The sequence below is a fragment of the Ascidiella aspersa genome, chromosome 7 (genome assembly GCF_963924565.1).
Source record: "Ascidiella aspersa chromosome 7, kaAscAspe10.2, whole genome shotgun sequence".
In the NCBI taxonomy this organism is placed as follows: domain Eukaryota; kingdom Metazoa; phylum Chordata; class Ascidiacea; order Phlebobranchia; family Ascidiidae; genus Ascidiella; species Ascidiella aspersa.
The window spans coordinates 21206707-21232030 of NC_139453.1; the positions used below are offsets into that span (position 1 = coordinate 21206707).

The 25324-nt window shown below is 36.3% G+C and overlaps 1 protein-coding gene across 1 annotated transcript; it reads left to right on the forward strand.

The window, feature by feature from the left end:
- The first annotated feature begins 12242 nt into the window (after positions 1–12242).
- On the forward strand, positions 12243–22587 carry LOC146138289 (uncharacterized). Its single transcript, XM_083394038.1, has 7 exons — positions 12243–12459; positions 13886–14012; positions 14895–15232; positions 16661–16793; positions 17082–17398; positions 18012–18144; positions 21731–22587. The coding sequence occupies exons 1-7, from the start codon at positions 12267–12269 to the stop codon at positions 21975–21977; spliced, it is 1488 nt and encodes a 495-aa protein (XP_083250164.1). The 5' UTR covers positions 12243–12266; the 3' UTR covers positions 21978–22587.
- Positions 22588–25324: the final 2737 nt, after the last annotated feature.

The window sequence follows — 25324 nt, forward strand, 5'->3', positions numbered from 1 at the left end:
TTATTTTTTAAGTTATTTACATTTAAGTAAGAGATTCTGAACCCACATAATAGTCCCCTCGTTGTTCACTTACGATTCGTAAATAAATCTTCACGCCTTATTTGATTAGTGCGGATTTAGTTTTATAATATAGTTCAAAGTTCAAGTATTGTATATATTTAAGGGCCAACCAACGTATTGCTTTTCACCAAGATCCCAACATCAAAGCCCTATGTGACGATTCATGTTTTTGATTAATCTTAACGTGTAACAAGTAAAAATCAGCATCGACAAACCTTTGTAGCAGTACAGCTTGCTGTTTTCGTTGGTGATACTCCTGGCTGCGTAGGTTGTACTTAAAATAAAGAAAGGTCATATATAGCATATGTAAAGTTTTACAACAGTTTTGTTATTACGGTTTTTAAGCTCAAAGACATTACATAAAATGTCTATATTTATTAACAATTATTCTTAAATTTTATGTCACGGCAAACTATTGTGCCTCAAGATATTCTGAAGTGTGGGTATTTTGAAAATTTTTCAATTGGATTGTACAATTATAAAATTGATGTTTTGTAGAAAATGTGCCCAACAATTTTTGACTGCTTTGTGCTATAATTTACGACTTCAATGTGAGAACCAACATTTTATTGATATTGTTTCTACAGCCAAACGTATATTTGAATACGTTTATGCGACGGAAAATATTACTATAATTCAGTATTTCATTAAACATCTTGCAAACATCATATCACATAATATAAACAACAATATTTATCTTTTTAACTTAGCACCCTACATAAAATAGAAGTAGTTTACGCTACCCTTACTCTTATTTTCTTTTGGAGGTTTAATGTGATTTAAAAATTCAAAGGCCTAAGAAAAACAAAACACTTTACCAACGATACCATAGGGTTTCGCAGCAACCAGGTTGGGAACCACTGCTGTAACCCAAATTGGTGTTTAAAAATAATTTTCGTATAACTCTGAAAAAGTGTTTATTTACCCAAATCGACCTTTACCGAGGATCTTTTCCCAATCAATGGTGAGACAGCTTGAATGTAAATCGAAGTCTTTGTCGTGAATAGTTTCGGTCCAAGAACTATAATTTGGTTGAATTAGTTAAACATTTTTTATGCCCTTGCTCGAAATAGGGTCGTAACAATCTCATTATCACACAAGCCTTTATTATTAACAGAAGAGTTCTCGACAAGTAAACCACAAATGCAAAGAATATAAAACCAACGCTTGGCCAATAAATAATTAATTAAAGTAAACAGAAACCCATTCGACATTACCCCTGAAAGGTGAACATTAACCTAACCTGCGTTCATCACCGCAGCTGCGATTTGCACTTGACAAGCTTTCAAGTTCACTTGATCTAGATTTGTCGTTTGCACATCGGTTCCTACGCACGCAGCTAAAAAATAATTTGACGTTATTTTATCAATAGCAAACAAAGCAGTATCAGTCGAAGGTAAAATGATAACATTCATAGTCGTACAAACGAGTGGGTATAGGGAAACATACAGTGGTGGGATTCAAATTTTTTTGTCAGCCGGTTCTATCACAAAAGTCATATTTTTCAACCGGTTCTGTTGCAAAATGTCATATTTTTCGGCAATAATTAAAGTAGTTGCAATAACAGGATGCAGGTTCCAGCGAATGTTGCAAACTGCGAACGGACTGAATTCCATCACTGCTAACAGCTGCACTACAAAGCAGCCGTCCTCTCTCGACTTGTACTTATGACGCAACAATGCAATTTTCATACAAACTTCCACAAAGGAAAATTATTAAAATTATGAAAATGTAACACTATTTTACGTGCGAACTTGAGCTTTGCACATTTAGAAAAACACGTGAACTACTTTTTAGATAAGATGCTAAATTCCATTGACAATAACCAGTAATGCTAACCGGTTCGCTGATCTTATAAAATTTCGTTCGACGGTTCGATAGAACCGGTGCGAACCGGCTGAATCCCACCACTGGAAACATATGCGAAAAGATTACTACGAATGACCTATGAGAGCATAATATGCAACTAACAGGCATGCAAAGTGCTTACGACTCTACCTTATCAGTATAGATATCACAGCAATGATTCTTATGCACTGCGTGCCGCGACTTTTTTAAAATTTATAACAACAGTTCTTGTGATGTTAATGGTTAATTTGACAAAATTGTTCCCTTTCTGAACTATGGTCAGCAATCGCCAAACCTATCACAGATGGTAGGATTTATTGTACAAGTCTTTAATGACTAACAACTTCTGCGTCAAACAAAAATGGATTGAACCTGCAGATATAAGGCGAAATTTTCTCCAGAGTATGACTTTCATCATCGTCATCCGTTCGTCTTTTCACCGCAAACCAAAAACCTAAAATATTTTAACCTCTTTATTTATTTTAAATTTTTTCTAAAAATTATTAAAAACAAAGCTAAACAAACTAAAATAAAGCACTTTTATAAAAGTTGGAATTCAAAGAACTACTGCCAATCCAGTTTTATTTTAGGATGAAAAATAACTCATTTAGTGGTAAATCAATCCAATTTTAATCGATTGCTTTTCAACTTATACGCGGCCGGTCAGTTATTTTTGCAAACGGAATACGTGTACAGGTTATTCGTTTGCTATTTTATCAGCCTTATAACAAAATTGTTGCTAACCCGGACTCCTTAACTCGTATACATCTCAGGACCGTTATGCCTATTAAGATAAGTCAGTGGACCCCATCAAATGCGATTAAAAGGTGTTTTTCCAGAACAACAATGAATATGCGAAAAGCGATCTGGCCCTAACTGCGAATAGATCAAATGCTCAAAAACAATTTGGATAGTGACTCAAAAGACATTGTTTTTTTTTCAAAAGGAATAAAAAAAGTTTATCGCAGCTCAAAAACAGAAGTAACATTTATAGATTTTGGCACAGATTAGGGTTAGATTATCCGGATAACGGTTAACCGGTTGACCGATTAACCGCAGTTTTTGTTTCTATCTGATATCCTGATATAATTCTGCCGGTTAACCGGCTAAAAGAGTTGCTAATGCGTTTTACACTTTTTAGTAAGTCTGAACATTCTTTGTTACGTAGAGGCTGACTCCCGCTGAGCGCAATTAAACCTTTGTTCACACTTCTAATGTCTTATACTTTCAACTACGGTACTTGTAAAATGCACGAGTGAAATTTACTATCACGTCACAAAGAAATCATAATGAATGATTCTTTCAATAGAAGACTGCATTCTCAAGGCAAGGTAAAGTCTGGTAGTGTCAGTTGAAAAGCTTTTTGCGTGATTTTTTCTCGTATTCGCTCGTACTGCGCGTGTATGTGGGTCTACAATAAAACTGTGTAATGATTTTACAATCCATTTTTCATGCAAACCTCGTGAAATCGATTGTCTCACTTAGCAGTTATTATCCGGTTAACCGGTTAGATAAATTCCAAATATACGGATATATCCGTTATCCGGATAGTAAAAATTATTGATATCCGAACTAACCCTAGCCAAGATGATAGGCCTAGGTCTTATTTATTAACTTATTCAATAGCCCTTACATTTTTTGATGAAGCATGCCGCCACCGCAAACACCAGAGCTATGACCACGGCGGCGCAAATCCAAGGTGTGACCGGTGCTTCTTCCACTGTAAAGCATGGAAGTTATTGTCACTGAGTGTGCAGCAGACGAAACGCTTTTGGTAGCAAACTGGGCAGACGATCAAATGTACAGACTCCAACCAATTTTCATATTTTTTCTTTATAAATTTTTGTGCTGCAAAACTTGCCTACGAAAGTTAATGCGTCACGCTGGCATGCATGTAATCCGAGCCTTTTCCAGTTCCAAAATGCCTATATGGTATAGTATTACATGTTTACCGCTTTTCGACGAAGTCACATAAGGAGGCAAGTTGTGAAGGGTCGCAGTTTCGGTGAATGTTGGCAGGCCTTCCAGCTCAAACGACCTCAGGTTGTCGTTGCACAAATGACCAGTGCAGCAGCAAACGTGCATTGTGACTGTGTCGTTCTGGGTGGCGTACTTGGCGTATTTGCTGTAGTGCTGCCTAGGCAACTTTTGCTGATGTAGCGACTTGCAAGTTGATGGCGCACAAAACAACGTGGTGGAGTCGGCGGTAAAACAACCTGGAAAACGACAAAGTACAGTTTACAAAATGTTTCACTGAACGTTCTAGTTCGACGTTTTCTTTGCAAAAATGTACCTTCTCATTTAAAGTTGGAACCTCACAACCAGGGTATTCAAAGGTAGTGCCGCGTCACCCTCGGGTGCTATTTCTAATGATCAAACGTGCCGAAAAAAACATGGAGAATCTTTAAAAGCCTGTTTTTTTTTTACTTTTGATAATTTTCTTTAACTATAACTTTGTGAAGGATTACAATAAATTCGTTATATTTTCCTCCATCAAGACATCCTAAACTTGAATTTCTATTTTTGTGCTAAGCAGGATAGCAACTTTTTTCTTGCCTATAAAAAAATGGTAGGTCAACCCATGATTATTGTTCTGATTTAAACATACGATGCGGGTATTTACACATTTTATTAGTCTTTTCTGAACAGCTGTTCGCAATATGGCGCTTACATCTAAAATTTTGACTCCCCCATTTATATTTTTTCAAAGGAACTTTTCAATGAAATAAATACGATATTTTGCCTTTGTTTATAATTTATCAACACGACAAATAAGATTCAACAAAAAGCCGATCTATGCTGTGGTTTATATGCAACAAAGCAATTTCAGAGTTGCAGGAGAAAATTGTGATACTATCAATCAAGTGCATCGACGTGCGAATAAGATAAATAAGAAAATATTATACATTTTATTCATCGACCTCGGTCAACAAATATACTTGCCAAGTTAGTGCGTATATCTTAATAATACTAAAGGACTAAAAGCGTTGTGATTAACCAACAAAAAAATATAGTGATTGAAGCTGTTTTACGACATTCAACTGTCTGAAATTAAATTTGGTCAATTTATCAGGCGAAATAACAGACAAACCTGTCTACTCTTTGTGCGGCATTTTTAGGTGGTCATTTTTACAACATGATGCAATCAAATCTGGAAATTGCTTGAGTATGCTTTCACTGTGATATTTAGATCTTCTCAGCATTAAAATTATAAATATAGAAAATGTAACGCCAAGTAATGTAACAAAATCAATTGGTTACATCAAAGCATACGACGGTTTCAAGGGAATCCTTACTGCAGTACATTACGCTAGCTTAGTGGTGGGAAAATTAATTAGAGCTATTTATAAAACTTTGGCTATACGCTAAATTGAATGATAGCCAACTGTTCCAATAGATATCATTTAGAAAGCAACTTCAAATCTGACAAAATGATTTAAAAACGGATTTAATGACTTCAAAAAGAAGCGTCGAGTTTGTGACACGTTCTTTTTTCTAAACGTTATTTGCCAATTAATCAGTTAGTTAATCTTAGTATTAGTATACAGTAGCTTAAAGATACATTCCATACCTGTTCAGGCACGCGAACTCGCCCGCTATATTATTTGCCTATTTTAAATATGTTTTTATAACGTAATCCGAACCGAATATATTAACACTTAAAGAACGTTTCCCACTTTTGTATAAAGAATATAATAAATTTTGTGATTGAATTCTATCGCCATATGTTTCGTAAAGAACCTAACCCGTGAACACCTCCTTAAACGAAAATCGGCCATTAACGATAGGCGTAGCCAGGGGGGGCGCAGGAGCCATGCCCCCCCCCCAAAAAAAAAATACATATATATTGTACTCTTAATAATTTCTTTTGTAGCATTTATGTGCAGTCCAGTAGTACTGTACCACTCCAGTCGATTACAGGTATGTTACCCCTTCAAATGTTACGTCACAAATGATTAAGTCATTACGTTTCGTAAACTTAATAATGTTTTTAGTCATTTTGTTTTTGCTCTTTGAATATTTTTTTGAGTATTGCGTTAAGACACTCAGTCAGTTGCTGCTTAAAACGGTTTGATAGCGTATTTCTTTGTGTTCGATACGTCAGTCTATACATAAGCACAAAAAGTTCAAACTTTTTACTCCCCCCCCCCATAAAATTTTCGGCTGGCTACGCTACTGCCCTTAACTTGAAAAGTTGGACGACTACCCCCCACATGGTGAAGAGTTTTTATGTTGCTCCACTTCCGTTTATGATAACGTTACAGTAAAGCAAGCACTCAGCGATACTAATCAGGGTGCCACAATGCATTTATGTTTCATAGAGGTTCTCGTAAGCCATTAAATGTTGGTAATCACTGTCTTAAGATATTTAACAGTTGATGTGTTGAAATTGAATATCCTAAAATAAAATTCTTCTGGATGTTAAATGCAACAAAGTTAACCACATAAGCATGTTTAATGTTTACCCTGTGTCTGTATCTGCTCCACTTTTCCATTAAGCTCTTGCCAGCTTGCCATGCAACCCTGCAAAAACGAAAACAGTAAAATATAAACAAAACAGTAATAATTAAACAAAATATTATCGTGCATCAAAACAGTGGTTTTACACAATTCAGTGTTACTGTAATAATATATATCTAAAAATTATGTGAAAATAATTTTGCGGTTAGGCTATCTACAAAAACCTTGTGAAAACTCTTTTAATGTCTATAAAATGTATTTTAAAGACACAAATATGTATGAGATGAATAATCTTTAGTGTTTATCATAAAAACTGAAAAGCAAGCTAGTTGATACATGGAGAGTTGTTTACTGTTTGTTGTGAGTTTTATAGGTGACCTTATTGTTAAACAAACATCAATCACAGATTTGTTTTGCGACGCATTGTTGGTTCATATTGCGATTTATAAAAACATTAACAAACAATTTGCTAAATAGTAAGACCTCTCGCCTTTGTCCTGAACATACACTATGTGCAAGTAAAATAGGATATTGTGTTGGCATGAAGGCTACTCACGGATTGACATTTCACGACTGCCGGGTCCTCTGTTTCATACTTGCGTTTTTGCCTGCACCAGTTGCCATTTGCAATGCTTGGAAGGCTCGTGTTTTGAACAGCGTTGATTCGCATGACGCTTACGAGCAGCAGCATAAAAAATTATCAAAGGACCAGTACATTTAACCATTTACACTATCGCAAATAAATTTCCTGCTACCTTTAATCTTAGTAAAAAGAAGCATTTGTTAAATTCTGGAAAAGTGTGCTATTTTTCCAAGTAAAAATGTAATTTTTGCAAATCACAAATCATCAATTGCAGCATCAATAAGCAGGCAGGCATTTAAACTAGAATAAATCAACTAACAGAAGCAAGCGAACTCGGTTTGAAAAGTGATAGACTTTGAGCTTCGCGATGCAGCTGACTTGTTGTTTACCAAAATACGGTTATAATGCAACCGTTCCCGCTCTATTGTGTGCTTAGCTGGCAATTCGACACCAAGGCCAGGTTCACAGATTAACTGAGACGCTTGTAAATATTTAACGAACGGGTACGCAACACCGCTTACCTCCTACACAACCAATGCAATCGCAAAATGCGGTTTGACCAACATGTTCAGTTGCCTAACTCCCGCGTACGTTTTATTTGTTGAGCAGCTGGCATTGATAAGGAACCTAATATCAGGAGCGGGCAAGTCGCTTTACCAAGCTTGCATCGGCGGAGCCTGAGGAGCTATTTCGTTATCTTCCAGTTCTGCCTACTTGCCGTCAACAGATCCGTAAAAGGTGATCTGTCGGAACGGCAGCGCAAAACAACACTATTATACTAAATTAGTGGTGTATCCGGTTCATTAAATCGGCGCATTGCACTTAATCAAACAAAAAAAGGTTAAAGATTGTGAAAATGTTTGGTTGTAGATGACCTACATAAAATCCTATAAAAGATCGTAGACCATACCTAAACCGCAAAGGCGTTTCTTAGATGAATCTACTATAGGTTTAACGCTTCAAAGTCTAGCGTTTTACGAAATACTGCCGCACAGACAGTAATTTTAATATACAGTTGTTCTTTCATATTTTCTTTTCTTTTTAAATGCGTACGCTATTAACTTAGGGGTAAATACCAATTAAATTTATGTAATGTTGATCGATAATAAAATGTATATTTTTAGACATTTTTTTCTGTTTGAACTAATGCGAAATGTAATAATGTTTTCTGTAATTATTATCAACATGATTAAAAACTAACCTACAAAAGGGTTCTATTAAAAATAAAAATACCATTGAACAATTACAAACATTTGTTGAACTGTTACAAATTAACATTTCGACAAATTAACATTTCGACAACAACGTCAATGTTGATTGTGTATTTATTGAATCATTTCTTTTACCTTGTTTGGTAAAACGAGCCTTAAGCATTTCTGTACCAAGTCGTTAAGTATAGTGGAAATTCCGAATTGTTTCAAGCGTACCACAAACTATAGCCTTTTCCCCTCTAACGGGTGATTTAACCCAGTGGTCGGCAATCGCCGGTCCGCGAGGAGTTCATTATCGGTCCGTAGCAGGGTTTCCAGATGACAATTTGATCATAACCCGTTTTTGTTATTGTAAAATCTAACTCCTCGTACGTACAATATATCGAAAACGGGCCATATATAACGTTTTTTTGATGTTCAAGCGTGCTCACCCTAAAGTGCAATAGAATTAAATCATGCAAACAATGTTTATAAGCATTGTTGATGTTCAGACAGAAAATTTTCGAAAAAACCCATGCATTTTAATTAGGACATTGAAAAAAGTTGTTATAAATTTCCATTACAGAACATTAGTTTTTTTAAGGCCGGTCCGCGTCAAAATTTCAGTTTTAAACCGGTCTGCAGTGTGAAAAAGGTTGCCGACCCCTCATTTAACCGATGTAAGTTTTGAACAAATTTGTTTCAATAATGGCGTACTAGTACTTTTGTAAAAAGTCTCAAAAAAAAAATTCTTTAGGTTACTAATTTATTTTGTCTCCCCGTTATACTCCCCTTGTTTACAGCATTTTTTGTTTTTTATCGCAGTTGTATGCATTGCGTGTACAATATTTTTTGCAAACTGTAAATACATGGTGTGGTAATTTTGCAGGTGATTATTTGCCAGCACCTAAAGAGCATCCTTTCTCTAAGAGTAAAATTACACGTTAGGTCGTCTGCATGATTGTAGTCTTCGCTAAAACAGAATAGTCACACGCTGTCATTGTGGGAAAGTACAATCCACAACCTTTAAATAGCTAATCTTTTTGCTTTCGTCATTGTTCATAAAACAAACACCTCACTTCAATGCTACCAGATGGAAACACTTGTTTACGGATACAAAAAGACATCCAGTAAAATTAAAAATAGGGCTGTAACTTTTTGGTCCCATGTTAATTACAATGTTTTTCCGGGTTATAACCGAGTGTTGCTCATCCAGCAGTTTTATTATAATCAATCGACGTTTCGACGTCCTGTACAAGACGCCTTCATGAGGATAATGGATATGGTTTATTAAACAATAAACTGGAAAAATATTATGTATCAGACTTTAATTCTGAGGTAAAACTAGCATGGGTAAATTTTACTAAGTTGGCAAATTAACGTCAGTGGGTGAAAAAACATACATCCTATGGATGGTAACAAGAAGTGTAAATGTCAGTAAAACGCTATAAACCATGCAATATTGCAACATGCTTCCTTTAATTTAAAGGTTTAATTTAGTCTTACAATATTTTATGTTTTGAAACTAGTTTCCTTTCTCCACGAGACAACCATTATTTAGCACGATCTGTCAGCAAAGATGACTAATGATGGCAAGTTGTTTCTTGAAATGTCTCGCATTGCGTATGTAACTTCCGCACAAAAGTGCGCAGTTTGGTCGCGTGACATTTGCGTAGCGGAATAACCAGAGCGTCACGGAAATCAAGAAAAGTCCTTCCAGTGTTGTTTCTTTTCACAAATGGAAGAAAAAGAGACAGGAAGCAACGTACACGACTCGCTGCTACGTAACGTTAAACTAGTTAGGGATTGAAAGAGGCTACATATGTTTGTGTCCGACCATCGGTGCCCAGTTAACCAAGTAATGCGTATTGGTCAGTTTTTATTTGTTACATAAAGGAAATCTAAATATAAACTCAACACAACTAGGCTTACGCTTTGCTGTTCAAGTTGAAAAATTTGAATCAACAAAAAGAGATAGCGCAGTTGTATTCAGTTGGTGAACCGATTATATTTTGCTATTGTTACGGCAAATGCACACGGTTTAGCGGAGCAGCTTTAGTTTTCATCATTTACAACTGTTTGATTTTTGCGGAGATCAAGTATACAACTGCTTAAACACCTAGTTGTGTTTTAACATTGAAGTCAGTTGTAGCGTGCCGTTTGTATTGGAAAAACAAAATGGTTTAAGTGTTGGCACTTGCACAAATGAACTTCGGTGACCTGCTGAAAAAGTAGTCTTAGAAATGAACGCGACCCGTCATTGTAGTAATAACGATGCGTTGTTGAAAGAAGTCATAAAGCAATTAAACTTCGTGAGAACGGCGGCTGTAGTTGTTTTGCGACAGTCATGAGAAAACTGACTCTTAAATTAGTTTTTAAACGATATAAACCGTGTTAGGAGATTGTTTTATGTAGCAGGTGTAATTCAAAAAAGAAATGACTAGATTAATAAGGATTTTTGTGTGGTGTAATTTTGCAGAAATTGCGTGTAGATCGAATCTTATGGTTTGTATCAACAATTAAAGTTTTTTAAATTGTAAAACAGTTTATCCAGGGATTTTGATGGTACCCAATAAGATTACGTTGGATGGCGCTCAGAATATATTTTCAAGTAATTCATCCCCGCAGGCAGTTATCGGCACTGCGTTTATTGTTTAAATAGCAGTAGACCTAAAGTTGCTGTTTTTAGCATTGAACGTTTACCTAAAAGTTCGTATAATCGAGTTAAAGATACTTGTTAAATAAAAAACTCATATGTCACTGCTAATAAAAGGTTCACAATTGTTTCTACAGTTTTTCGTGAAGCACTTTTGATTAAACAGTTTTAAAACCAAAACAATGTAGTGTTATTGCCAGTACTTAGTACTGAAACAAAAGAGGAGTTAAGATCGTTTGCGATTGTAAGGTCGTGCGGGAAAGCTGGGTGGAGTTAGTAATGAAATGTCGAAATCTTCTCGCCCTATAAATGACTGGGCATTGTCACGCCATACAGCGTCACCAAATCATATGCGAATGAGGGCTTACTTATCACGCTAAATATGGAGAGGTAAAGTCCACTTTGTCTAAAAGTCTTTCAGCTTTTCGCTGTGATTTTAGCTTGTCTTCTTAAGTTGTCACAGTGTTCAATTTTTTTGTGAGGAGGTCATTTGCTGAATCGAGTATAATTATAGACAGAATCTGTGGGGGTAAAACTAAATACTGAACACGTCATAACTATTTTAGACTACTTTTTTACAGACACTCAGCTCTTTGAATTGTAAACGTTATTGTCAATTAGCCAAATGAAAAAAATTTAAACTTTTTTTTAAATCGATAATTTAGCATATAAGTAACGATAAAACGTGTTTTTCTTTAAATGTTGGTTTGTAAATAAAGCAGGCGGCCTGTGATGCCCAAAGCTCACGAGTTAATTGCTGTGCTGTGCTGATGCGAAATTGCGTCAGGAAAAGAGCCTTAAAGAAATCTATTTCGGAGGATTGTGTATTTATTGCATCAATCGTGGTTTAAAGCGCTATTGGACAACGTGTCTGGAACATTATTTGCAGTTTTGTAACCTTCTTTAAACATTTCCTAATGTAGATTGCGGTTTAGAAAATTTCAGGTATATATTACTTACGGTTTTGTTGGTTTTGAGAAGAACGGTGCACTGTAACTCTCATAATACACAGGCTGATCAGCTTGCGGTTACAATGCAAAACAAATAAACAAGTCAGGAGAAGCAGTCATTAGGAAGATAGCTGAAACGCGTGGTTCGCTTGACCGTGCTCGTTGGCAATGATACATTATTTATATTCGGTAATGTCTAGAATTGGCAGAAACGCAAGATACTAATTGCTGTCCAGCAGTTAAAATCCTGTCAGGAATTAGGAAGTTCTAATTAAAAAATCAAACGTCAGGATTTATAGGCTTTGTCTGTAAATAGAAGTGCTAATGTAAACACGATACAGTGGCATTATATAACCTTTCAGTCTAACTCAAAAAACAAAACTTCGGTTTCTTTTTTAATACCGTAAAACGATATGATTCATTTTTTATGCGGATTTTATGTAGTCGAGTATGCGTTTAGTTTTTGCAAAAGTTTTCTATTTTCAGACGTGCCACTGTGGAACTAATCAACAAGAACAATGTCGAACAAATTACTCTGTCTTAGTGCATTGCTTACTTTTATTTTGTGCGTAAACGGACTTCGGTGCACGGGCGGGTACGAAACTATCTCTGACATTGCTAACCTAACTGACTGGCAAGAAGTGGAATGCCCAAACAACATGAAATGTTTAAGGGCTGAAGGGGTAATGACCATGTTTGACCAATTCACAAGTAAGTCCAATGTTTCTGCAACCAGCACGATTTTCGATTTTTATTCCTTATCCGTTTAGATTACAACAATTTACTTATATGTTGGATAAAATTTTTGCCAAATAACTATTATCAATTGTGCTTAACAGTTTAAAAATTCTTGTTATTTCGTTTGTTGTTCTATATTTCAAATCTGTAATAATATTGATGACGTAATAATATTACTACAACATTTTGCAGATTTCTAAAACAATAGCAAGTCTAAAAAACTTTTAAACATTTATAAGTATACTTACTTTATTGAGACTGTTCTAGTGTAATTTTAAAGCATTTATACCAGGCAAACGAGAAAAAAATAGTTCGCCTATGATGTTACCCTCAGTCTAGTGTTAAAATTGCATTACCCAGACATTTGAAATGTTAAAATTTGAAACATTTGTATTTTGTATTGTGGCAATAAATTATGTACTTACCCGTAACTGCACCCCTTATTCGCTAAGCCAGCCATGAGTATATTCCATTATAAATAATATAAAACTTTAATATATGTTTGCTTTTACATCAATTATTTTCTACATTGAATCCTGTCGTCCTTTTAAAATGGCTGATTACTATGGCCAAATCATTTGGTTATAGCTATGTTAGAGGCGTCCCTGTAAACAATTAATAATCGGCAAAGCTGCATATTTTGCTCTTTTTTCATAATCCTACAGACATCTATGTAAAACTGGTCAAAAATCCAAAAGTCATTGGTTTAGAAAAAAACGACATTGATGAAGCAAATTGTATTTGGTTTTATCCAATAAAAGTAATTTGAACATCTCGTATTGCGCCGTGAAAGTGAATTAGTTTTAGTTTTGATGTTCCTTTATTATAATTTCCCCTATCCTTATAGATCAGGGGTGCTTAAATTGGGGTCCAAATAGTTTTAGGGGGTCTATGAAGACCCAATGGAAATATTAGTATATATTTAAAAAGTAATCTATTTTTCAAATAAAACAGTGGAATTTAAAATAAAACGGTTTTGCACTGACTGTATTTAAACTCCGTTTCACAATTACATTTTTTGAGCGAAATCAACAGATTTGTATTGTGACATCAATTTATGACGTCATTTTTTTGGGGGTACGGCGGGAAAAAAAGTTTAAGAACCCTTGTTATATATAGATAGGTTAGCGCAAATTTGTAATCTAATCACAACAAATGTGCCCACGGTATCATTTCATGTTGAACTTCAACATGCTAAACTTGCTACGTTTTTGTCAGTCAGGGTTCCACCGTTCATCCCAAATTAATTCACTGTATCAAAACAACTCCTTCAAAACAAATACAGTCCCACCCAGAAACCTACGATTCACCTTGTTTTGACCTAAAGAATTTTATTCAACTTTTGTTTTCACAACTCAGTTAGTCTGTGGTAACATACTTAAAAAATGAATTTTTACAGTGGAAATGAGGTCGGGAACTTGCGGGAATTTCTCGAGTTGCAATCCGTCTTCCTGCGAAGAACTCTCAAGAGTTCTGGCTCCTAGCAACGAAGGCCCCGGTCTTGCAGGAATCACGTTTAACTTCATGTAAGTGAGCTTTATATAAAGACTGTTTGTAACCAATATTTGGAATTCATTGGTTCGTCACCAGTGGTGGGATTCAGCCGGTTCGTAACAATCATGCATTGTGTTAATTTTTATAATTGAAGTAATTTTCCTTTTGCAATTGTTGCGTCATAAGTACAAGTCATCTGCTGCAGTGATGGGATTCAGTCGGTTCGCACCATTCGCTGGAACTTGGGGTTGCATCCTGTTCTTGCAATTACTTTAAGTATTTCCCGAAAAATATGACTTTTTGTGACAGAACCGGCTGAAATATATGACTTATGTGATAGAACCGACTTAAGAAAAATTTTAATCCCACCACTGGTCGTCAATACTATTGGTGAACATCACTATTGGCTAAAGTTGGAAGCTATTTTGTGTGTCACTTAAATCTTAACAGTGAAGGAATAACTTAAGAAAATTGTACAAATACCTATAAATTAAAATCTTTTTACAGAAGAAGTTAGTGGACACAAGCGTCTAGATTTCTTGTTAATTATGTACAACTAACGACGGTAGCTCCATACACTAATAAAAACCAAACGACTTTTATTGTAGATCATTTGGCTGTTTGAATCATAAAATGATGTATACAGGTTTCTATTTATCTTGGTCGAGCTGGTTGTAATATTTATAGTAAGAAAATATAAACAAAAGTTGGCTGCTATGTTGCACCAAGGTGTTTTAATTGGATGCTGCTAAAATTCTTGTAAAAAAGTGAACAAATAGCCAACGAACTTTGTGCTGATTCAGCACTGCACATCGGACAAATTAGTCAAGAACGAGAAACAAACTAACTCGCGCTACATCATGCTACAGTAGGTAATAAAGTATCACAAACCAATTTCAACGCTTTTGTGTCAGGTCTTGTAACGTGGCCTGCTGCAACACGGACATGTGCAACACACACCCGAGCAGCTACATTCGCGATAACAACGGCACCTACGTGAACCCGCCAGTCCGACCCGCTCTCATTACGCCACCTTTACCAGTGGCAAGTACGGCATCACCTACCAGCCAGTCATCAACGGTGGCCGCCAGCACGACCAACACCGCCGCTCCTAACGGTCACCAATGCATGAAGGGATACGACGTTGTGAACGACGTGATCGACGACATGGATTGGTCGGTGGAGAGATGCACGGGCGCCAACACGATGTGCGTTCGGGCTGAAGGCGACGTGGCCATCTTTGGAAGTCAAGGTATGGCGCAAACGCAGCATTAGACAACCAAATCTCGTAATGGATATCCACTTTTACGCAATGTTTGTCCTAAGCCAGTGTTTCTCAGCTTCTTATTGCCAGCGGCATCCCCCAGAAATAATAAACAGATTTCTGCAACCCTGCAAGACAAGATTTCCCCGTGGGTAATTCACTAAAATAACCAACCATAAAACGTAACTGAAACAACACACATCAACTCTATACAACGGACAAAGTTGTATGGGCCTAATTGGATTTATTTCATTCGTATCTTACACAACAAGTTACAAGAGTTGAGCAAAAATCAGATTCTTAAAGATTCTCAAGTATCTCCCGGCACCATGGAGAATTAGAAATGGCACGCCAGGGTTCCGCGGTACCCGGGTTGAAAACCACTGTCATAAGCACCTTTCTTTTTTCCCTTGTTGTTTCTTTTCATCTCGACTTGTTTTCATCGAATGTCACGTCAGGTACCTTGTCCACGCGGCACTGCTAAAATTAGATTACGTTTCAAAAAGCCATGCCTTTCTTCCGACAATCAGATGTTTTGTTTTCAAGCTTTTACTTAATCTATACTGCTTTTAAATGTTTTTGACTTTTTTATCAATTTTATTATTACTTTACTTGTAGGAAGCCGACGATACCATTATAGGCGAAATATATATTCCTCTAACAAATTATCTGATCCTGGTTTTACTCAGGTTTTTAAACTTTAAGTTTCATTTGACCTTGACAAGGGTATGTTTAAGGGTCCGCCATTAAAATATTTATATGCCTTACAAAACTTTACCGGGTGTGGGCCTATTGCATTTTTGCAATCGTGCAACAACCCAGCCGCCCGTCTGACAATTAACCACATTCCTGTTATGACGTAAATTTGCGACGTCATGTCTAAAATATTTCTTACCCACCTCCTTCAAAAGAATTCTAGATCCGCTCATGATGGAGGTCTTTTAGTAAAAACATATTTTCAGAATAAAACCACATTTTACCAAACGGTATTTAAGTAGATCCGCTTTGTTTCAATATTATTTCAAGTTTATATAGGTCATGTCATATAACAAACCAAAAAAAATTACCTTTTTATAAGTGTTTTCAAATATCGCAAAACCATAGTATCGCGACTAATTCTTAAATCAGATTAACTGAGAAACAAACCATCAAACAAATTAGTTGCTTATTGAAATAGTTATTTTACGAGTGCAGTCAAATGTTTTTTTTGAGATTACCTTGTCATGGTCGTTGCAGCCTTGGATGTTTAATGTACCTAAATACAATTATCAAATATTTAGTCATGACAGTGTCGGGTGTGCTGACGGACAGTCGCGATACCGAAAAGTGCTAATGCGGTGTGATTAAACACTCTAACACAGCATAACAAAACATTAAAGTATTATGAATAATTAGAATATTTTTTGTTTTGTTAAGCAAATGTATCTGTTGGCCTGTGCGTGCCCCCAAGTCTGTGTAACGCCAGCAATTGTCAAGCGATTGAGGATGAGTTTATCCGCAGGAGTCCGTCGATTTCTACACTTATCAGCGGAATACCGTACACAGTCGGGTAAACCTGTGTGATTTATTTGCTTTAATCACAAATGTTTATTTGTGTTTTTGTGGGCGATTTTCAAACTCATTAATTTTTAACTTTTTTTAAATTATGTTATGTATAAGGTTTAATCAGAACGGCTGCTTTTTGTAACTTTTTTGGATTCCCAACAAATACAAGGCTTTTAAACTAAAGCAATTAATTTCCCAATTGCACATCACACAACTATAAACCTTACTAGCATAACATTATTTATATGTTTCGTAATGAATTGTTTACACTTGTCCTTCGTGACGTTACCAGGAACTGTGACGTCGAGTGCTGCTCCACCAACGCGTGCAATTCAGAGGGCATCTATGTCCAGAGAAACACGGTGGCACCATGGGTGGTCCCAACATCCAAAAGCTCAACGACACAAACCGATATACCAATTGCAACTGAACCAGCTGCACCTTCTAGCACACCGGCCTCACCACTGGGCTCCAATCTCGCCTGCAAGAGAGGCTACGACATCAAGTCTTCGTTCATCACCCAACGCTCGATAAACGAAAGTCAATGCAAACCGAACCAGCGTTGCTTGCGCGCCGAAGGATTGGCAGTTATCTTTTCTTTAATACCGGGTAATATATTAAGATTATTATACTGAAACTGAATTGGCGGTAGATGGTACGAAAATATCCTGGGTTGTAGCTGTGTTTGTTTGATTTATTAAGGTGGACGCAACTGGTGCTGATTTACGGCGTATTGTATGTATAGATTCTGTGTTTTGTCCTTCAACAACACCATCGAAAGTCCTGTTCGTTTTTTTACGGCATCAGATAAGAAAAAGATAAATGATCACTATTAAATGAAATTTCTTGACAGTAACAACACTAACTTGCGAACAAGAAGAAATGGGCTTATTTGGTTTAAATCGTCTAAACTTCAAAAAAACGTGACGCATTAGGCACATTAATTAGATTCGCATGTTCTTCGAAAAACGATTAAGTATTTTTTTTAGTTGATGGATTCGAAAAATGGCAATAAAGTATCACAATATGGCAAATAAAGTGTTTAGATATTTTATATTAAAAATATTTTTTGGAGGGACCATGGAGTAAATCACTGATCGCGTATCAAGCTTAGTTAGAAAAATCAAGAAAGTATAATTTCAGTAGTCGTTCGAGTCATAACATTACATGCCTGGCATTACGGTGAAATATCGTTATAAAGGGTACGTGTTTCATTTTGCAGCCGACATAACAGCAGTCCTGTGCGTGGACGCTGAAGTTTGTGAAGTGGAACAATGCCAAACCATCGCGTCTACTTTGCTGGCCGAAGATCCAAATATCCGGAACATAGTAGCCAGCGTTCCTTATAAAATCCAGTAAGTATTTTTTTAACGAATCGTAAGAAATGCCGAGTTAAAGTCGTCAAGAGGATTTTTTTACCGATTTAGAAACAAAAAACAAGTGCAACCTATATACAAAGAATAAATGTTGCTGGTAGATGCTTTGTCGTTGGAACCACAGTACTACATATTGAGTCCGACACCCTATATTTTGTTTCGATACAAAAATCTGTTTTTTTAGACAAAAATGTCATGATCCGATCCGTTATTAAATGACATCATTACAATTGCTTAAACAAGAAAAATATGTAAAAGTGATACTTGAAAAATTTTTTAAAGGCTGTTGGGCCAAATTTGTTTAACAAGTTTCCACGAACTAAAAGGAATAGAATCGCTGCGCTAAATCGCAAATCATGTCTAAAATATTTATACTAATTTTTGTATCGGATCGCCACCGATAACACATACTACTATCCAGGGCCGGATTAACCAATAGGCTAATAAGGCTATAGCCTTAGGTCCTGCAAAAATTCGGCCCTCAGTTTTTCTTATTCAATATAGTTGGAATTCAATACAGTGGCGTCTGATGTCACCATCATTAAGCAATTTCTGCGAATTAGGTTTGGCAACATGGCAAATTGTTACATCATCATTAAGTTATTGTTATTCCTTTTTTCCTTTTAAGAGATTGACTTATATCTGCAGTTGAATGACAATCGTTTTTTTTATCTTAGTTGCCAGGTTAGTTAGAGCAGTCCTCCGCAACCTTGATTCACTTGCGGCCCATTACGAAATAAATGACGAGTGACAATAGACAACAAAGCAATATCACAGTTTGCCTAGAATAAATGTGCAATTTACGATTGAAGGCGCCGATAATTTGACGTTTTACATTCTTTTGTCTTCTGCTTTTACCGTTTTACTGTCTTTCTAAAATATCTTAAGACGACCAAAGGGGACTTTCAGTCATAAGACCGAAAAAAACAACAACATCAACATTGGAATGAAACACAGTTCGGAATAAGACCAATATAGGACTAATACCTATATTAGTCGTATAATAACCTTCAAATCGGAATAAGTCCTAACTGGTCGGAATAAGATTCATTTTAGATAAGTTCCATGCTACAATTAGTTTCCACTTAGATAGTTTTTATGCGCACGGCCCTTTGGTCTTAGAAGACTTCCTGGAAAGGAAAATGCGTAGTTGAAAATGAAACAAGACGACTCACGCGAAGCACGAACATTTTTTGCGTTTTTGTATGGTTCAAAAAGTTAAAAATATGATGCATGGCCTTATAGTTTGAAAAAAGAGGTCGCGGGCCGGATGATTTTCACTGGCGGGCCGGATCCGGCCCGCGGGCCGTAGGTTGCCGACCCCTGACCTAAATGGCCAGAATCAGGCCTATACAAGCTTTACATAACCTTAAATCCCACCCCTAAAATCATCACTAACTCCTCTAATAATTAAAATGCCTCATCGGCACCGTAACCGCTGTTCAAACTAGAACGCCGAAACGTCGACACCAAAACATCCAATGTCAGACCGATGACCTCCCGATCATCTCATACTCTCTCCTTACATTTTTAGGCATTGTTTTGGTCCTTTTCTTAACCTGGTGGGCGCGCCCCTTAGGGGGCCACAAGCTCCACTTCAAAATTTAAATTTTGCAGTGGTTTTAATGGTTTCGTTTGGGATGGAAACCATTACTACAGCTGTACAAACTCTGTTTTTTGCAAACTTTAACATTGGAACTGCAAAAAATTTTCGCGCTTCGCGCAATTTTCTACCTTGTCGACTTATTTTTAGCATAAAGTCTCCTTGAGTGCCATTGTATATTTTCTGTCTTAGTAATACACATATTATCGAATCCATATTAATTACACTTTTGCTAACTTATATATAAAAGATAAAAGTTATCCGTTTTTCGAAGTATATTTTATCCATTTTTATATAATATGATAACAAGCTAGCAACAGAGGGGTTCGTACTTTTTTGCTCGAATCTATAATGTTTTTGCAATATTGCCGTTGTCTTGTGTGTCAACACAACAACGCAATGTTTAATTTTTGCGCTCGATATCACAACTGTGGAGTCAATGACCTCACAACACGTTTCTCAGAATCAGCTCGTGTTGAGCACGAGCAATTTGTTGTGTGCCTAATGCGAAAAGCCTCCTGAATTACGGTTTAGCAAATTCAACCAAATAAAACTAAATAATTTTCGCACTTTGCGCGACCAACAATGTACTTCACTATTTTTATGTTGTCTCACTGACATTTTATTGAAAAATGCCAAATTGCTTTTCGTAGGAGGCGCAAGGCATAGGAAAATTACCAAAGGGGGCGCGACTGAAAAAATGTTAAGAGCCACTGATTGAGACCTTATACTCCTATCAACAATAGATCTTGTTCTTACAGGCTGGGCACAACACTTGCAGCATTGTGACCAGTGTTCCCTCTAAGAAAATTTTCTACTGCGCAAATATTTTTTGTAGTGCGCAAGATTAGTTTTATCCTGCGTTGGCAGGGGTCCGCGCCAGATCAATGTTTTTGTATTGGGGCGAGGAGTGATATTTTAAAAATGGCGTCACAAAACGTGACGTCATGAAAAAACTATTTTCAATAAACTTGTATGTGCAATTGCAATCGAGTTAAATATGTTCAAAATTATGGCAACAAAACGGTCGCGCGAACAAAATATCCGAGTATTTGGGATAAACTAACAAATTGTCTATGTTTTTTTAAATAGGATAAGTGATGCTCTTAGCGCACATCAAGAATCACGAACTATTCGCTCATTTGCAATTATCAAGATGACTTTTCAATTTGGGAGGGCTATTATTGACACCACAGCTGTACTTGCACAGAAATCGTGTAAAAACTGCAATTGTGTTAAAAATTTACTTCCTAAAAATTGCATTTCGGTTTCATGATCCTGAATTATTGTCAAACACTGCACTGCTATTTTCGGTACTGTTCTAAACTCATTTTTTTCTTTAAACTCGACTTTCCTGAGTTGATCCACGTGGATAACAAATATACACAGCACGGATGATGAAAACCGTTTAGACAAAGTAATTTATTACGTCACAATCGTCAATGCGATTTGATTTGTTTACTTGATTTCAGCTACAATCAATCGATGAAAAAATAGCCAATGCAAATGCTAAAACAGTTGTGGCAAAAAAGTGAAGATATTTTAGTTTTAATTTGAGAATGTAAGTGCGCAAAAGCAAATTTTAATGCGAAATTTGTCTGGTGTGGCTGCGCAATTGCGCAGTTGCGCACCTTAGAGGCAACACTGATTGTGACATGCGACAAAGTTAACAGTAGACCATTAACTCGATGTTACGTCACAATGCTGCAAACTACGGAACTCGCGAAGTTCTCAATTTGATGGACAAGCTTTTGACATCTTGCATTTTGCAACTTCCTATAAACCGGATAAGTCTCGAAAAAGGATTCGCGCGAATCGCCTAAACTTGGTACTATGTTTAATAATGCTGCGAAATAATAGCATAGATTTGCCTTCATGCAAGATTCTCATCAATATAGCCATATGGCGTCACAAAAATCCGATATATTTTGACATGTCCAATCAGTATAATATTTTGAACAGAAACTGTACCGTGGTTTGTTGTGACGAGGATAACTGCAACGGGGTGAGTGTGTTCCAGATGACCTCAACAACAACCACAACAACAACCACCACTACTACAACAACGACAGCCACTACAATTAAAGAAACGACGAGAGTCGCACAAAGTTCAACCACAAGTGGGGGTGTTAAAAAACAAGTAACTCTGCTTGTCCTCCTGTTCGGTTTCCTGTTTTCGGGAATTCCTACTCTAGGTCTGCTCAGATAAACCCCTTAAAGCTATAGCCTACTAAAGGAAGTGTATGGAAAAATGTTACCCGACGTGTTAATGAAGCTTTATTCTGTATTTCATTTTCATCTCAAGTTAGAAGCGAAATTGGTCATAAATTTGATTTCCGATATCGCATTCATACATGCTCCGGGCACGCCACGGGAATAATGTCGATTTCTAGTAAATTGCACAGCCAACTCGTAATATTAAGTAAAGGTGTCATTCATTGCATTTTTCATGTATCTCTGTTTAACAATTTAACCTGGTATTTCTACTAAGCTAAACGTATGGAATACATACGCATATTGCAAATTTTTGCGCTACTTATAATCAACTTTATTTGTTTTTTACTGTTTTCTTCTGTGATTTAAACCAGTGGGGCCCGCCAAGGAAACATTTTTGAGAACCACTGATCTAAACAATAAAACCATAATGAATGTTTTTAACTGTGATCATGTGTGGCTTGTGCTATATTTATGATTTTCAGTCTACTGTACATAATACTTCATAAATATACCCTTTCATTAGCAGGGAGTACAATAACAAGATCTTTGTGGGATGTTGAGATTTAATACAAGTTGTTAATTTATAGTCCGTGGCAAAAACTAATGTTGCGTGTTTGTTATGTTTTTTTCTCAACTGTCTCCACTCTAATAAAATACTTCCTTGTGTAGTCAGATGTAACGTTTTGGTTCTCCAAATTGGACCTGTTATTTTGGCAGACGGAAAGTCAAACTAGACGGGGGTGCGGTTGTTTTATATTTTATCGGGGGTATATTTTCAGAGTTTAGAGTTAAATTTTAATTTTTGTAGGACCGTTATAAATAGCTTTACTTATCAGGGATGCTTTCAATTATTATTAATTTAACTTTGGTTTGTGGTTTAGTATAAACGTTGCCATAGTTTCCCTAACTTGTTTCTGCAAGCAAAAACAGATACGGGCCGAAAAATTAAGCCTTTACTTATGTCTTAGATGCGAAAGGGGTAGTTGCCGGGGTTTAATTTTCTTATACGTTAGTTTGATAAAGACTATGCAAAGTCAATTTTCGAATCGTTTTGCAATCAAAATATTTTAGTCATTTATTGTTATTTTTCCTCTTCCAAACAAAAATCCTATTCCCAGAGACAGTGACAAACTGGCACTTAAACGCCTTAAGCCTCGATGACGCCCAAAGCCCTTACCTTTAAAAAAAATTTCAAGCTTTTTTCGACTTATGGACCAATCTGGCGACATAGTTCACGAACGTCATATAAATAAAACTTGCGAACTAAAGCGATGACGTCACATTATTGATTTTTTGTCCCCCAATCAAAGGCACCTAACGGTGCAGCCTAAACCTCTACATCGCACCTGATACCACTCTACGTCATGTCTAAAAAATTTTGAAAAATATTGTGCAAAAGAAAACAATAAAAAGTGCGAAACAAGTTTTTTGTCAGCCTTGCTATAAACCAGTGTTTCCCAACTTGGGCGGTACCGACCTCTGTGGACGTTAAAAAGTTACCTGGGCGTTGTGAGTATTTTCTTCATTTGGGGGTCCAAACCCACATAAGAGGGCGTTTATAAAAGTTTATCGTGTCACGAATCATGCTATGTGAAGCACGCTTTAGCTACATGTTTTTTGCTAACAAAACTCCAGTTAGCCCACAAATATTGTCATAAAATGTACTGCTAAAGTTCGTATATATCGGGGTATACTAGAAAAAGGGTGCTTTTGCGTTTAAAGAATCTGTCGAGCCAATGGGGTGCTAGTACAAAAAAGACTGAGAAAAACTGCTTTAAACGATATAGGTTAATAATTTTTGGCCAACTGTCCTCTCTTTTACCTTAGCAGGGTCACAAAACCAGTCAAAAGAAAGTTTGTTCCAACGTAGGCGAATCCGTGATGAAGTGGGAGATGGTTTCCATCGCTGACAGCATACTCGTCCATTCTTATAATAATCAAAATTGTTAGGTTGTCTCGCAACTTATTGATTAAACGTTGTCTGGAATTTCTTTATTTTCATACCGATAGACATGGAATTCAAAATAAGTTGCTTGAAACATACCCAGATGCCACTTTCCAACCATTCCGGTGGCGTAACCTTCCTCCTTCAATGCTTCCACAATGGTCGTCTCGCTGTTGGGCAGTCCAGTAGATGTTGTTTCGCGAAAACGCCTGTCCTTATTGGTAGTCTGCCTGTCAGTCATGCAAAGCAGTAAGGAAAAAATGTCACAGGTAGCTGTGCAATAAATAAGTGAAGGTAATTGTTTACCTGTCAGTATAGGCTTGCTCTGCTTGGTGAACAAGCTGATGAAGCGGAATACCTTTGGGTAAACCGCATACCCTGTTCTGCAAGAATATCGATTGCCCCCCTTTCTTGGGTCGGGTGGCCGTAGCTTTGCAAATCGCCACAGAAAACACAACGAAGCTTGGATTGTTTGCATGACCGTCGGAATAAGATATCAACAACAAGGTTAGAACTAAACAGCTATAGCAGAACATTGCCAATCCAGACCTCTTTTTAATACAGAACTTTCTAACCAATCAATATAAAGTGAAATATTAAACAAAATACATTTAATCAAAGTCTGCGATTTTTCCAATGTGTTTTCCAAGTCATTGACTTTACTTACGTGTACTTTTATAAATAGATAATTTTAAATTTCGTTGGTGTTATAGCCTACCCAATTTCTGTTTCTAAGACAATTTGCTAAAAATAAGTAAGGTTTTATTGTTTGCAAATCAAAATATGTTTTTGGTTGGAAGAGTTTAACAAAAAAATATTATTTATTTTGATGAAAATGAAGTGACTTGGACACCACTTACTATGACAATGACTTAAAATGGGGTCCTTTTTTCAAGCATTAAACCATATATTATTATATTCTACCAAACTTTGTTGAGCTCTGAAATCATTAAATTACAACAAGAGCATAATAATATTATGTTATAATGTTATTTAAAACTCTTTCAGAGAGTCTTTCTTTACCCGTTAAAACTCAACCATTCGTATAATCAAAATCAAGCGCAGCATGTGAATGATGCTGTAGATTTGCGACATCTACCTACATTATTTAGCAAGCAAAATTAAACAAGTATTTAAATAAAAACGAGATTAACGAAATATATTTTACGCTTACATTGTAGCCAATACCAGGAACGACTACATATTTATTGGTTAGCGAACAGTGTAATTAATAAACTGATTTATTTTTGTGCGAAATAAGATTGTCGTGACACTTAATACCCAATAAATTACAACTTTTTACTAAACAAATATCATGTTTTTACCATGCTTTTTACTGTTAGTTAACGCCAAACCGTTAACTAACTATCTCGAGACGATAACAGACATTAAAC

Coding starts and splice junctions, on each gene's coding strand:
- LOC146138289 (XM_083394038.1), top strand. CDS start 12,267: ATGTCGAACAAATTACTCTGTCTTAGTGCATTGCTTACTTTTATTTTG. Junction 16,794..17,081: donor GGAATACCGTACACAGTCGG/GTAAACCTGTGT, acceptor TGACGTTACCAG/GAACTGTGACGTCGAGTGCT. Junction 17,399..18,011: donor TATCTTTTCTTTAATACCGG/GTAATATATTAA, acceptor TTCATTTTGCAG/CCGACATAACAGCAGTCCTG.